Below are 16,533 nucleotides of genomic sequence, written 5' to 3' on the forward strand. Positions count from 1 at the left end.
GATGGTAAACTCTAACCATCCTTTTTCTTCTAGTGGAAACAGAATACTAATTAAAAAATTACGTAAATTTCAGGCATCAGCGAAATGGACAGTTGCTGACGTTTCGCTCGTGGTAATCGTGGAGTGTTTGTTACCTCCTGGATGAGGGATAAAGAATTACTGTCTGCTACAAACTCACATTTGTAAACCTTTACATGGTGGCTGTGACTTTTCGAAGCCAACATTTTCAAGTCATAAAAATAATGTCAGTGATCTGTATGTGCATAATGTTTGATGTAATGATAAAATCTTTCATCTCTTATATTTGCACACCAGGTTTCATGAATGTATGGCTTGCCATCTTCCACTGTTGGGAGAAATTTGCGCACTAGATAACCCTATTACAATGCACATTATTAAAAACTACGTCTTACCGTGGGTGACGTATTGATCCATGGTTTGTTTCCTCCAGCATTCAGTGCGTAGTCAGGGAAGTACCCGTTTGTTCCTCCAATAGCCAGGTTAATGATGATGTAGTACTGAAAATATTTTACACAACTGACTATGTGCTATGATAAAAATGAAGGTCACAACTAAATGACTTAGAAATATAGATCTAAAATAGTTACCGTACCGCAAAACATTTATAAAAACCGTATTTTTATATGTGATGGGCTCGTATATTCGCCTATGGAAGTTGTGGAAATAATATATTATCGATGAATTTTATATTTATTACTGCTTCTATATATTTATGATGTTTGTTAAATGTTCTTGAATATTCTCAGACCCTAATGAAATTCTTCTGTTCATAAGTAATTCCAGTAATAAGATTAGACACGACAGCACATGTTTGTCTGATAAAAGAAGGACGTAAGTCTCTCGTATGCACGACGAAAAACGCAAAACCTACAAATGCAACGTATATGTGAAAACATTCCATCTTTTCTTTAGTGAAGTGTAGTAATATCTTTGAATGAACGTAAGAAGTGTTAGAACAAATTTCAAAACTCTGTCACGATCTTGGTCTGAGCAAAGGAATCTGCAGCAATATGTGAACTTCTATATTTTCAGGGATCTTTCAGGCAGTTCCTCTTGATATGGTGTGAGACAGATTAGCAATATCTGTTGCCTAAATATTTTGTGTACTGCTTTCCTCGCAAGGAAACTATATTTTCTTCAGAAACTTTTCGCTCCTGTTTCTTTTTCAGCTCTGTTATTACCTGTTCGTGAAAGTAAATGCCACACATCACGTTTATCATTTGCCGCTATGCTCAGTCACTTATTCACCACATTTCAGATTGCTTATTCTTCTTTGCGTTTTCAGTGGATAGCAGGATGTCTACAGATAAAACTTGAGCATCGTAATTTACTATCTTTTACTGAAACGTAAAGCTATTTGAAATATATACTCGATGTAATTTACATTGCAGTATATCTGTCGACTGCTTAGGAAGCGAGGAACTGAAGTTATAGCTTCTCTTCCTCACATATGAACACAATACTGCATAATCTTTGAACGACATTTCCCTTCACTATTACTGTTTCCGGGTCTGACTGACTCTTTCTATAGTCTAAGAATTTGCATACTTATAACTTCAGTGATGTTTCCTTTGATACACAGAGATATATTTTCTACATTCCTTCTTCACTGTAATGCCACATACTGTGGACCACAAAGAGTGTTCAAATTTCGCCTCGAATGATTTAGTCTTATGTATAGTCAAAGACCAGTTTGAGAAGCTACTGAAAGACTAATTGCTAGATAAGTATCATAAGGTTGTAAGAACCTTAAATGTGAACTTAGTACATGCCTCACAAAAAGAGGCGAAGTCAGAAATTTATTGTGTCTTACCTCTTGATCGAAAGGAGCCATTTTAGTAGCGTATCTCCATGGGTTCTCAGCCGCTGGTAGATCTGTATTAAATCCTCCATAGCTCCAGAAACCTTCATCTGTAGGAGTAACTGTTCCTATTTCGGTACCATCAATACTGAACTTCATGTAGTCTGTAAATTACAGAGAGAAACCTACTAAAAGCTGAAATAATGGTACGAACATGGAGTAGAGATATGACAAAACGAAACGACTGAATGAAGGTATTTGACTTCTAAAAAGTGTGTGAAATAAATACATATTAAATGTACATTATAATGAAGTACAATACAATAATATTAGCTTCAGAATGCAAGTGTCACTAGAATTTTATCACAAAGAATATAAATGTGGTATTATATAGTTTGAAATGTCAAATAGCTGTACTTAAATAGCAGACTTTTTCGTATGTCATATACAATAGACTCTGTTTCACTTCTACAGCGGTAATGGAGGCTGATCATTTCAATAGGAGTAGGTTATCTCTGCTAAAATAAAATAAAAATTCAGTTGTGATAACTACTCAAACTGTATGAGAAGAATTTTTTCTTAGACTCTCGCACAACTGTTGAAAATCTGAGAAAGGGAACTTTTTAATACGTAAAACATTTCTTTCCTTTCCTTGTGTAGAACTTTGCGTCACGAGTACAACAAGTGTACAAAATATTTTGATGATGTGTCAGAATTTCTTCAAGACAACATCGCCTCATGAAGGTAATTGAGATTTAAAGATCCACGGACTAAGGTCCACTGAAAAATACTTCCTCTCTCCCATATTTACTTATCTGCAGCTGATTAAGCGAATGATAATGAAGTGTGTGACACCGATAAGATATCCGGCGGTAGATGATGAACCGATGATACCCGAGAGTATGTCTTCATCATAATCGTTTGCGTAATAATATGTAACACATTCAGTAAAGCAACCAATATCATTCAATACAGCATAGACTTTACGAATTTTTGCTCGTTCATGTTCATTATTGACATATATTCGTTGATTTCAACCCAATAGTCTACTATTTCTTACGAATGACAAAAAATTTCTGCATTTTCAGAAAAAATAAATTTGTTTAAAAACAGCTTTCTTAGTATTACATCTATAGTTTCTATATAACTGAATTACAAGAAACGTGTACCTATGTTTGAAGAAGACAGAGGGAATTACGAGATGATATACTACTAAAAATGATAAGTGCGATATGAAATTAATAAAATATCTAACAGGTAGCGAGTAGACTGCCACGCCTTCAGGCAGCAAAGTGTTAACTGATACTTTAAATGGTGAGATGCTCCGTTGAGGAGTTCTGTGATAGTCATGCAATTCATCGTCCTTTATGCACAATACTGCTGTCGTCAGAGTGTTATAAAAGAAATTCACAGTCATTGAAATTAGATGAAACAAAATATATGCAATTTTTTACTACAAAAGTCTTACCAGATCGTTAACAATAGCTGCATGGGAGAAAATCAACAAAATTTAATAAAAAAAGAATAACCTAAATTTTTAAGTGTTTGTTCTGATACGAACCACATCGGCATTTCGCATGTTGCAGAGCTCCTTAAACTTCTAAGTTCTGCTACTTTTTCACTAAGGATGATAGCAGAGTGGAGATGAATTATAAAAAACTCACACACTTTTCCTAAGTTGACTCATTGATTTCTTGTGGTGACATCAACTCCTCACGGGGGAAAGTGTTTGTTCACAGACACCTGTTATGCGGTTAATATGTGGTGAATAATCTAGAGCATCTTGTGAACAGCAGTTTAAACAATAATTGCCCGTACTGAGAACAGTCTTACCGAACATTAACTTCCTTATGAAGTTTGTTGTCAACAATCTACGACAGTTTGCAAACAACCATAACAGGTGTTGAATAGGGATGTGGAAATGGGTTATAATTTCTTGAATTATTGAAAAAAACTGATTGGAAAGAATAGTTGAGCAAAATTTTGAAGGTAACTTATGAATCTGTGCACACTCTTGCGTGAACTTTAACTGATATCAATATCAACAGACCTTGAGTATCATTTACATTCAGGGTAAATAAACATAATTCGCATTACGTATTTCTGCTTCTAGTAGTGTGCGGTACCAAATAATCACCGCAGCCATTGAAATTATCGATGTGTCTATAAGTTCTTAAACACACGAAGCACAATACTTTTAGCGTAAGTAAACCAAGTTCAACAGGTACCTATCAAGTCTGAGTCATTGCCTTCACATTAATTCCATTTTGTTTAGTCCTGTGTATGACAATGTCGATGCAGGAACGCTCCTCCTGGTACGGCGTTAGCTATTCTTGCCTGCACCGAACCTCTTCGTGAAGGATCTCGGCGGCGAGCGAAACAATGAGCCGATAGGAGTTGAACTTACAAGCGTGCGAATAAATATTTATTTTGTAACAACTTTTAATGAATGGTTAAAATACACATTTTTAACCATGCTGGTACGACGGGTCCAAGCAAACGTCCGTACGCTACCACTTCCCGAAACAAAAGGGTGAAGATACATGAATTACTAAATAGAAGAGCGTATTTATTACTTTATTTCATACAGATATTTAACGATGTATCAGAACGTTATCCTTGCCACAAAACAACTCGTTAATTTACTTTTGGCGGTGTCTTTGGTTCATAGGTCATTCAGTTTACATATAACTTATACAAAGTGGTTCACCAGATATGCAAATATTTTAATATGTTATTCTACAAGTAAAACTAAAGAAAAAAGTTCATATAAACATAGGTCCGCAAGTGTTTAGTTACGGAGTGACGGCTAATAAAAGATTTTGCCTGAAATTTAGCAACTTCGCTAATATGACGCCATCGCGAAGCTGTGCGAGGTTAGAGTAAAGCACGATATGCATTTATCTTGTTGTTATTGGTCTGATGAATCTAATAAAACAGGTCCCAGACGTGTATCTGCAGTAGTTTTCCAGAAAATCCAGTGAAGCAAAGATTTTTATCGAAGTAAATTTGTTTAGTTTCCATTAAGAATGTAGAAACGTTTATGTCATTGTTGGCAACCGTTAGTGAGTTGTTTCAGTCGTTTCCTAATCATGAAACAAATTAGTTTTCTGTATTGTTCAGTGAAAGAACATAATAACAACAGTGTATTTAAGTGAAACCACGTAGAAACTGTTGTAGTTTGTAGATTATTTATGAAATAGGGATACCTTTCAAATTTACAACAGATGAATACGCCGATATGGTGTATCTTTATGGCAAATGTGACTGTAATGCTGGTTCTGCAGTTAAAGAATATTGCGCACATTATCCAACTCGGATTCCGAATGCACGAACCATTAGCGGAGTATTTCGAATGTTACGGGAGACAGGTTCTCTACCTAGCGTTCATAATCTGTACGAGTACTCGATACGTGAAGACGATGATGAGGATATTATGGACGCTGTTGAACGTAGCCCGGGTACCAGTACCCGCCATATCTCTCAACGATTAGGCATTTTACAATCTAAGGTATGGTGTACACTGAAGTACAATAATTTGTATCCTTTCCATAAACATAAAGTGCATCATTTACATCCGAGAGATACTGCCCTTTGCTTGGAGTTGTGCAACTGGTTAAATACTAATCGGCAGTTACACAAATACTTTTTATTTACTGATGAGGCACAATTTACCCGAGATGGTATAAACTATTTACATAACGAGCACGTATGAACCGAAGCAAACCCACATGCAATTTCCAGCAGCGATTTAGCACGAAAATGTGGTGTGGTATACTCAACACACACTCTACTGGACCATTCATTTTCCTAGGACGTCTAACTGGCGAGACGTACTTACCGTTCCTTCAATAAGAAATGCCGCGCTTGCTCGAAGATGTTTCACTTGCTACGTGACTGCAAATGTATTTTCAATATGAGGGCGCGCCTCCACATTTCATCAATGCCGTTATTATACATATAAATGAACATTTTCCCCAGAAATGGATTGGCCGTTGTGCTACACGTCTGTGGCCACCCAGATCGCTTGATGTAATACCAACGGACTTTTGTGTACGGGGATGGATGAAACTGGAAATTGGAAATTTGTGGTAAGTCCTATGGGACCAAACTGCTGAGGTCATCGGTCCATAAGCTTACACACTATTCATTCTAAATTAATCTAACTTACGGTAAAGACACACACACACCCACGCCCGAGGGAGGACTCGAACCTCCGACGGAAGCAGCCTCGCGAGCCGTGACAAGGCGCCTCAGACCATACGGCGGACGGATGAAAGACATAGTTTATGAGAACAAAGTCAATACACGTGAGGCATTACTTGCTCGCATTATGAAGGCAGCAGACGAAATTAAGTACAACCCTGTGAAACTGAAACGAGCAACAACACATGCAGCTAAATGCATTGAACTCGGTGGAGACATTTTTGAACATTTATTGTGAATGTATTGTGAAATTGTATGTGCACTATGCAATTTCCTGAACACTGAGCTTTTTTTCGGTTTAACGTCAATTCACGTGCTATGGTATTAATAGAAGCAGATTATCTGACACATTCATACAGTTTCAGTTCATATTATTACCATCATTATTCCAAAATTAAACTCTCTACAACTTCTGTTGAACACTTTGTGCAGTTATCTGGGATTTATTAAAAAAATTGGGCCAAGTAGTCAATAAATTAAAATTTTTACGAAATTACGTCTTTGCTTCTCTGGATGTTCTGGAAAACTACTGCAGACACGACTGGGACGTGTTTTATTAGACTCACCAGACCAATAACAACAAGATTAATGGAAATCGTGCTTTACTTTAAAGTCGTACAGCTTTGCGATGGCTTCATATTGGCGAAGTTCCTAAATTTCAGGCTAAATCTCTTTTATTAGCCGTAACTCCGTAACTAAACGTTTGCGGACGTATGTTTATACGAACTACTTTCTATAATTTTACTTGTATAGTAACATATTAAAACATATGCATATCTTCGTAAATCACCCTGTATATCAGAAAAGAAAGAAAAATAATATGATCCAATACAGTGTAGACAAGATTATATTCAGTTTTGATACAGTGCAGAAAGTAGTGAGATGCTTGGAGATAAAGATGTTTGACCATTTACCCAGTGACGTGAAAAAGTCCAGTAAAGACAGAAATTGAGAACATATGTGTTGAGGGTTCCTTATTTTGGACAGAATAACTTTTGGACGAAGCAAGATACTATAGAAATTAAGCTACACATGTCTCTTACGATAAGACCATTGCGCATCAACTGTGGCACGTTGTCAGAGGAGACTACATGTTCCTGGTTACCTGCGCCACACTTCTGCTGCGGTATGGATAATACACAGTGTGCGAGTGAAATCGGGTGGTAAACGGAAATGTACTCCAGAGTTGAAACGAGCAGTAGTAGCGTCGCACCCAACCGTAGTGAAACAGTACCAGTCAGCTATTTGACCGATGCGCCCACAGACATGGATTGTGCTGATCGAGATGGAGCGTGTAATATACCACTGGACATTAAAACTGCTACACCAGGACAGAATGCAGATGATAAACGGGTATTCACTGGACAAATATATTATGCTAGAACTGACATGTGATTACATTTCCACGCAATTTGGGTGCATGGATCCTGACACATCAGTACCCAGAACAACCACCTCTGGCCTTAATAACGGCCTTGATACGCCTGGGCATTGAGTCAAACAGAGCTTGGATGGCGTGTACAGGTACAGCTGCCCATGCAGCTTCAACACGATACCACAGTTCATCAAGAGTAGTGTCTGGCGTATTGTGACAACCCAGTTGCTCGGCCACCATTGACCAGACGTTTTCAGTTGGTGAGAGATCTGGAGAATGTGCTGGCCAGGGCAGTAGTCGAACATTTCCTGTATCCAGAAAGGCACGTACAGGACCTGCAACATGCGGTCGTGCATTATCCTGCTGAAATGTAGGGTTTCGCAGGGATCGAATGATGGTAGAGCCACGAGTCGTAACACATCTGAAATGTAACGTCCACTGTTCAAAGTGCCGTCAATACGGACAAGAGGTGACCGAGACATGTAACCAATGGCACCCCATAGTATCACGCCGGGTGATACGCCAGTATGGCGATCACGAATACACGTTTCCAATGTGTGTTCACTGCGATGTCGCCAAACACGGATGCGACCATCGTGATGCTGTAAACAGAACCTGGATTCATACGAAAAAATGACGTTTTGCCATTCGTGCACCCAGGCTCGTCGTTGAGTACACCATCGCAGGCGTTCTTGTCTGTGATGCAGCGGCAAGGGTAACCGCAGCCATGGACGCCGAGCTGATAGTCCATGCTGCTGCAAACATCGTCGAACAGTTCGTGCAGATGGTTGTTGTCTTGCAAACGTCCCCAACTGTTGACTCAGGGATCGAGACGTGGCTGCACGTTCCGTTACAGCCATGCGGATAAGATGCTGTCATCTCGACTGCTAGTGATACGAGGTCGTTGGGATCCAGCACGGCGTTCCGTATTACCCTCTTGAACCCACTGATTCCTTATTCTGCTAACAATCATTGGATCTCGACCAACGCGAGCAGCAATGTCGCGATACGATAAACTGCAATCGCGATAGGCTACAATCCGACCTTTGTCAAAGTCGGAAACGTGATGGTACGCATTTCTCCTCCTTACACGAGGCATCACAACAACGTTTCACCAGGCAACGCCGGTCAACTGCTGTTTATGTATGAGAAATCGGTTGGAAACTTTCCTAATGCCAGCACGTTGTAGGTGTCGCCACCGGCGCCAACCTTGTGTGAATGCTCTCAAAAGCTAATCATTTGCATATACAGCATCTTCTTCCTGTCGGATAAATTTCGCGCCTGTGGCACGTCATCTTCGTGGTGTAGCAATTTTAATGACCAGTAGTGTATTATTGTATCTCAGATACTTTGCAAGTGAGATATTTACCATAAAAGAAAGGAACAGCCATCGGGCTGTAGTTGTAAAGATATTAAGCATCACAGCGTATGTGTAAAGAGACGAAATGTGCGCCTACACCAAAATGCACGTCCAGCGTCAAAATATTTCAAAGAAACACTATGATCTGCTGGGCGCAGATATTTAAATCATTGCCACAGCGCTCGATATCAATAAGGTGCGAAACGTTTGAAAGAGCAATCCATCGTTTGTTAAGAAATGTTCTAGAGACGTCATTACCTTTTTACGTTTGGTCGTCGATTTGTTAAGACGTGTCGTGTAGCACCGCTGCAAGTTATATTTTATTCAGTGTCAAAAACCATGTAATCACCGAGAAAAACGCTTCGGTAAACCGTGTAACGCTAAAAAGTACTTACGCGCACGCCAGAACATTTAATTTTTCAGCGATTGTTGGACTGCTCCAAGCATGAGAGAAACATAAAAATGTAACTTTTGCATTCATTGTATATTTGTTAGTGTCTATTAGTTTAACGCCCTTTTCTTTGAGAATATATTGATGCTTCACTTTACAGAAAATCTCTGCTTATTCTTTTCTTTAAACTCACCATGATTTTTGAATGTATGTAAGCTTTGTTACAGGTTCGCTCTTCATCGCGATATCTCGATTGTATTAGGGAGGACATTAATGTGTTCAATTTCCAATCTGATAACTTTTACAAAATTTCACTGTTTTGCATTCATCTCCATTTTTTTTTTAATATTCAGATAGGTCCCTTAGGTATTTTCATCGAAGATTCTGATTGCATGAAGCCAATCCGGGTCAAAGGTTAGTCAAGAAACCACCTTCGCGTAATCAAACCTTACGTCTCCTGAACACAATCGAGAACCGACGCATCGGCGATCATACATTAATTTTTCTCTCTTTCCAAGTCGTACCAAAAACGACAAAGTAGAACTGCCGTGAGTACGCAGTCCAGTGTTATAGGTTGCATTCTTTATCTTGTCGGCAAACATTGCCAGACATCATTACAGTCATATTTGATTAAATGTGAGTGAACATCAAAATCTATAATACTAGAAGCGCCACTGACATGGACCACAGACCACAACGGCTAGGCAATCTTTTCAATAGTCTGAAAGAACATCTGAGGCGGAAAGAGGTTTTCCAACCACGAAGACGTTCACACAGCGAAAGGATCCGTGACCATCCTTCGAGGAAGTGAACTATTGCCAGAACACCCCGAATGGTGTCTACAGAGACGAGGTGTTTATGTTGAAAAATGAATCTGTGTCACTTGGAAGTGAAGTGCAGCAATCAATAAAAGTCACTTGGCCTGCCATTATGATATACAACTTAGTCTTTGTTGTCTCCTCATATAACAGGTGGCCCACACAAGCCGTCGTCTGTAGTTTTATGTTTCCCGCATACGTTAGTGCAAGAAGGGTTGCGTCGCCGCTGCTGTCCAGTGGGGAAGTGCACGTACAAGCGAATCTCCACCGATCTGTGCCGCCGGCTGCGTGCGTTTTCCTCCTGGTTCCAATCTCGCTTACGTCACAGCACGTGGCACAGCAAGTCTTACGAGTGCGGGCAGCCGTCTACAGCGGGGAGCGACTAACTAATTCAGACGAGTTTAATAACTGTTGACTGCGCGTTTAAATACAGGCAAGTTCTCGATAGCAGGCGGCAAAATGAAGATCTTTAGTGGGTACCTTTTCAATTAAAGATTGGTTTCGCATGGGCCCTGCAAGGAGCTGAGAGTTCCCGAAGTTTGGCGGACAAGCCTACTATGGCGAAACAAGCGGTGTATCATTTGAGAGACACAGAGGTGAGCGTGTGTGCCGGGACGTATCCCAGTTCACAGCTACTAACACCACGTCACCATAACGCGTCTTTGCGTAGCGTACAAGTAATGCACCATAATTAAGAATGAAATTAAAAATTAAAATTGCATTTCCAAACTTTGTCAAGATATGCTTCGTAATATTAATGTTTAAATTGTCAAATCTCAGAGTGATAAGATGAATGTGTTTCCCTAAATACATGGTTTTAAATAAAAAACATGTGGTGCTGAATAATACAGCTAGAAAGCCAGAATTCGGTCAGAATGTGCAAATGTATGTCAAAATTAACTGTTGCAAGTTTCAACTTGATCGGAACAGAATTTTACTCGCAATCCACGTTTTTAGGAAAAATAAGTGGCGCTAAATAATAAAGCTCGAAAGCCAAAAATTTGTATGAAGCTTCAGTTCGACATAAAAACAGTAAATGCGTGACCTCATCGAGCTATCTCTCATAGTTTCCGAGTAATTTAGTGAAAACTAAATATCGAACGAAAACGTCTGTATTAGTAGATTAAGTATTATTTATAGTAACGATAGAGAGTAACCCAATCTGGTAGCCGAGCGATCTAAGCCGGCCGCAGTGACCGAGCGGTCCTAGGCACTGCAGTCTGGAACCGCGCGACCGCTACGGTCGCAGGTTCGATGATGATGATGATTATTAGTGTTTTAGGGCGCACAACAGCGAGGTTATCAGCGCCCGTTCCCAAAAGTTTAATTCAGAGCCGAATTGTGAGAGAATTGGTATTGTTCAAATTGCAAGATGGGACACAGCACATCAAAACAGGGAAATAAAACTAAAAATAAAATAGCAGTACAAACAGGTAAAAATAATTAACGGTGGCTGAGTGACCACTTACAAATAATGGGTGACCAAACCACTGGACAGTACATTAAGACTTCAAGACCAGACTTCAAGAAGTCCAGACATCACACAAAAACGTAAAACTCTAGCGACACTCGCCTCATTATTAGTTAAAAAAGAGGGTAGGTCTGGTGGGAAACTGAAATCTTCCCTCAAACCCGCATATAAAACACACTCAGTTAAAATATGTTGTATCGACAGCTGTGTCCCACATGTCTGACACGTTGGTGGCTCCTCACGACGTAACAGAAAACCATGCGTCAAAGGACAATGTCCTATTCGAAGCCGTGTAAGAGCTACTTCCTCAGCTCGTCGTTGTCGGAAGGAGGTGAGCCACGGTCGGACAGAATCCTTCACCGCTCGCAACTTATTATCCCTCACGTCCAGCCACTGAGCCTCCCACCAACGCATGACCTTCCGAGTCACGAAAGACGTTATGGCCTGCAGGGGGACGGAACAGCGAGCAGGAGGTGGGATGGAGCAAGCCTCCTAGGCAGCCGCATCTGCAAGTTCATTTCCAGGAATCCCTATGTGCCCTGGAACCCAGCAGAAAATTACATCCTTACCCTGCTGTTGCAAGAGCAGGAGTACGTCCTGCACCTCTTGCACCATCCGATCTGCTGGGTACATCTGTTCAAGAGCGTGTAGAGCACTTTGGGAATCGGAGCAGACGATGAATTTCGTGCCACAATGTCGGCGCATATGCTCTAATGCTTGCAGAATGGCAAACAGTTCTGCATAGTAAACTGAGAACTGCTCTGGGAGCCCTATCCGATGGACAGTATCGGGAAACACAGCAGAGCAGCCCATAAAATCCCCCTGTTTAGACCCATCCGTGTAAACAGTAATAAAATCGGAATGGCGTTCGAAAATCTCAGTGAGTTTAATTTTAAAAAGGTGGTCCGGGGTACAATACTTCCTGTAAGCAGCCAGATCAAGAAGTAATCTTGGCCTTTGTAGTCGCCAGGGAGATCCCCTACTCCATCCCTGGTGGAGTACCTTAAAGCCCTCCAGATGTACTGACTCGAGACTCTCCTTTGCACGGATGCCAAACGGCTTTGTTGCCGCCGGACGGTGGCGGAAGAGACGTGCCAGTGCCGGCTGGGAAAAAGTGTTGGACGCCAATGAAAGAGGAGTGGACTTGGCCCTGTACGCGTGCCGTACCACGAGGAGAAGACGCCGAATGGACAGCGGAGGCTCTCCCGCCTCGACACACAGACTAGCAACTGGACTCGTGCGATAAGCCCCCGTTGAAAGCCTAATACCCTCATGGTGAATCACATCCAACATTTTGAGGTAGGAAGGTCTTGCAGAGCCATAAGCTTGACATCCGTATTCCAGTCGAGGTCGCACAAAGGCCTTATAAAGTTGGAGCAGACGTGCCCTGTCAGCGCCCCAGGATCTATCACTGACGCATTTAAGGACGTTTAAAGCCTTGAAACAGCGGACTTTTAGATCCTTTAAGTGTGGCAACCATGTGGGCTTCTCATCAAAAATAAGCCCGAGATATTTCACTTTTTCCATAAAGGGGAGAACAGTGTCTCCTAGTTTTAAAACAGGGAGATTAAAAAGTGAACGGGAACGGTTAAAATCTACACAAACGGTCTTCTCCAAAGAGAATTTAAAGCCCGTTGTCTTAGACCATTCCTCCAATCGCACGAGTGTCAGCTGTAATTGGCGTGTAGCAGCTGTGAGGGAGGAAGACGCACATAAAATGGAGAAATCGTCCACAAACAAGGAGCACTGCATGGATGTGTGTGATGTCCTTAGGTTAGTTAGGTGTAAGTAGTTCTAAGTTCTAGGGGACTGATGACCACAGCAGTTAAGTCCAATAGTGCTCAGAGCCATTTGAATCATTTTTGAGCGGTCTAACGCGCTGCTTCCCGAGCGGGTACACGTGTCAGTCCCCTGCACGAATCCGCCCGGCGGATCTGTGTCGAGGTCCGGTGTGCCGGCCAGCCTGTGGATGGTTTTTAAGGCGGTTTTCCATCTGCCACGGTGAATGTGGGCTGGTTCCCCTTATTGCGCCTCAGTTACACTATGTCGGCGATTGCTGCACATTCTCTCCACGTATGCGTACACCACAATTTCTCTACCACCCCCAGGAGGGGGGCGGTCCACTGGGGGCCGAAACCGCACAATAACCCTGGGTTCTGTATGCGGCGGCGGCGGCGTGGGTGGACTGCTGTGGCCTGTTGTGGGGCTGTGGACCACTGCGGGCTACGGCGTGACGAAGCCTCTCCATCGTTTCTAGGTCCCCAATTCCATACACAGTACACACACAATGATAGAGAGTTTTGATTATAGCACTAACTAAACCCATTAAGTAATAGAGCTATAACAAATTTCAAGACTTTGATGTAAATAACAATCAATACAAAGTCTCTGAAAGTTGTAGTTCATAGGTAATGTTCTACCGTCAGTTCCGTTCTAAAAATTTTAGACGGCAAAGTTTAAATGTAGGCGAGCTAAAACTCTTTCTGTGATTAAAAACTGTTTAACTACATTCATACAAAAATTAAGATAATTCTAAATTAATACACAACAGTGTTATAAAATATTATGTGTCCGACTAAGCGGCCATTTAGATGCTGCTACTTGGGGATAGAGCGGATGAAGGCAGGTGTTTTCTTCCGCTGCGCCCATATATAAATACGGCCAGAGAGGCAGCGACTTCATGTCCAGAACAAGGCGCTTAGGTTAGCGCTTCACCTGCCAGGAGACTTTCAGCACCGGAGATCTCCACAGAGTAGCGGGAGTCCCGCTGCTCAAACACCGATTCCGGGAGGCGGCGCATCGTTTTTATGCGACCGCCCGTATGTCGGAGAACGACCTCGTCCGCAACTTGGGCAACCAAGTGCTCTGGCGCCCGACCTCAAGGTGGCCAGACGTGTTGCTGGTGTAAAGGAACTTCGCAACATGAGCCAGAAGAACTAATAGAAACAACGCAACCGTGAAGAAGATTCAGACGAGAAGACAACGTCCAACACCCCCAGGAAGAAGTAGGAAAGGCTCGATCCGCCCATCCTACAACTCACCGGAGTATGAAGCTCCGTGAATTTGCGAAGCGAAGCAGCGACTTCATTTCGCACCCAGCTACCATATGGTCGGCGTCAGTCAAACGCCGGTTTACGAGCAGCCCTCGGGTGACGACACAGCCAGACTGAAGCTAAACACATGTTTTCGGTACGAATAGGAAGTGAACTCGCGAGGGCTGTACAACCTCCTGAATCGCTTAGATTTCGCGGAAGTAACTGTTCGGTGCCGCCCGTAATGATAACAAAACCGCGTGGCAAGTAGTAACTTTATTTTCCACTTTTGTGGCGAGCAATTAACTTAGATTATTCGAAGTCAGGGCGAAAAATCATTTGTTGGGGACTTACCGTAGAGGTCGCCTCTGAACTGCTCATAGTGCTGTTTGTGATAGAGACATCAGACTTATTAGTATTAACATCAGGAATATTATGATGTTTTGCGTATGAAAATTTATCAAACATATCTATCAATTAGAACTCAAAATCCTCACTTATAATCATAGCTCCTGATCCCGATGAGTAAATAGAGAATAGAAACATTTCTTTCAGTGACCTGGACAAGAATGTGGACTTGCAGACTGGAAACTATGGTCAGTATGTTCTCCATCGCTTTCTGGCTGGCCACAGGAATAGTTGATAGTTGTCAGGCTCTCGTAACAGACGGCGCCGCACACTACTGGTGTGACGTCACAAGTTCGTTGTAGGCGCCCGTATATTTCGTTGGCCCCGTTCCGCACTGATAAGATCGCGTCGCCATCTTTTAGCAGTTTGAATCAGATTTTACAATGAAACAGGTAACAACCGTAATGTACTCTAGCGAAGACTACACCTATATGACACTTATCTACGGGCAGACGCATCGCAATGCAGCTGAGTCCCGAAGGCTGAATTCACAACGCGAGGTCTACCTTCTGTACATGTTTTCAAACATACAGAGATGCGCTTAAGAACCGGAGAAGGCTTTCAGGTACAATGTGTCGTGGAAAGATCGATCCGCGACGCACCCGTTGATGCCCGGAATGTTAGACGATAATATCGCGTACGTGCAACGTAGTATAAACGAAAGTGTTATCATGTCATTGTATTTAGGTTGCAGTATTATTTGTACCTGTAATACTAATAATACCAGTCACCTACAAAATCCTATTAGCTTGTCTCTTGAATACAACATAACAGCAATCAGAACCCAAAGTAGCAGAATATCAAGCAGGATTCAGAGCCAATAGATCATGTCAGGAGCAAATTTTCAACATCAAAACCATACTCAAAATGCGAGCTCTCAGACAAAAACCTGTAGTATTTGCAGATTTCAGAAAAGCATACGATTCAATAGACAGGCCCTCACTATTCCAAATTTTAGAAGAGAGGGGCTTAGATCCCAAAAGACGAGAAATCATAAAACGAATACTAATTGGCACGAAATCAAAAGTAAAATTTATGAGGGCGATCTCAGAACCCTTCGACAGTCAAACAGGTGTGAGACAAGGTAGTTCTAGACAAAGTTATCGAAGAATGGTAGAAGGAACTTAATAAATGTGGGGTTTGGAAGCCAATTCGACTGGGCATTGCCAAAAACAACGTCTATATACCATATCTTGCATTTACGGACGACCTGGCGATACTAACAGAGGATGAGCAGACTGCAGTCAAACAGTTGGAAATACTCAAATGTGCAGAAAAAGCAGGTTTACAAATTTCATTTGAGAAAACTGAAATGTTTTGTTCAAAAACAGAAATTGCAAGCTTGAAAACGAAATATGGTAAAATTAACAGGGCCCCATACTTTAAATACGTTGGAGAATTCATCGAACCGACAGGTATTGCAAAAAATCTCACAGCAACATCGCCTCCAAAAAATTAAAAAAGGATTAAAGTTAGCGCAAACCTCTACAACAAAAAAATCAATGTCAAGAGGGGCAAAAATTCGACACTACAATACTGTCATAAAAGCAGCAATACGCAAGTGGAACACTAACAGTTAATAGAAAACAACGACTTGAAGGCATCAAAAAAGAAGAGAGAAAGATCATCAGGAAAATTATAGGTGGAAGA

At 41.5% G+C, this 16,533-nt stretch overlaps 1 protein-coding gene across 1 annotated transcript in view; it reads right to left on the minus strand.

Moving 5' to 3' along the window:
• Positions 1-16,533, minus strand: part of LOC126176719 (beta-1,3-glucan-binding protein-like) — a 96,547-nt gene that overhangs the window by 13,732 nt on the left and 66,282 nt on the right. Inside the window, exons 5-6 of the mRNA XM_049923887.1 lie at positions 1,835-1,986; positions 414-518 (exon numbers count right to left, since the gene is read on the minus strand). Of these exons, the coding sequence (XP_049779844.1) occupies positions 414-518; positions 1,835-1,986 (257 nt within the window). The remainder of the gene's footprint in view (positions 1-413; positions 519-1,834; positions 1,987-16,533) is intronic.

Source organism: Schistocerca cancellata, chromosome 3, assembly GCF_023864275.1.
Source record: "Schistocerca cancellata isolate TAMUIC-IGC-003103 chromosome 3, iqSchCanc2.1, whole genome shotgun sequence".
Taxonomy (NCBI): domain Eukaryota; kingdom Metazoa; phylum Arthropoda; class Insecta; order Orthoptera; family Acrididae; genus Schistocerca; species Schistocerca cancellata.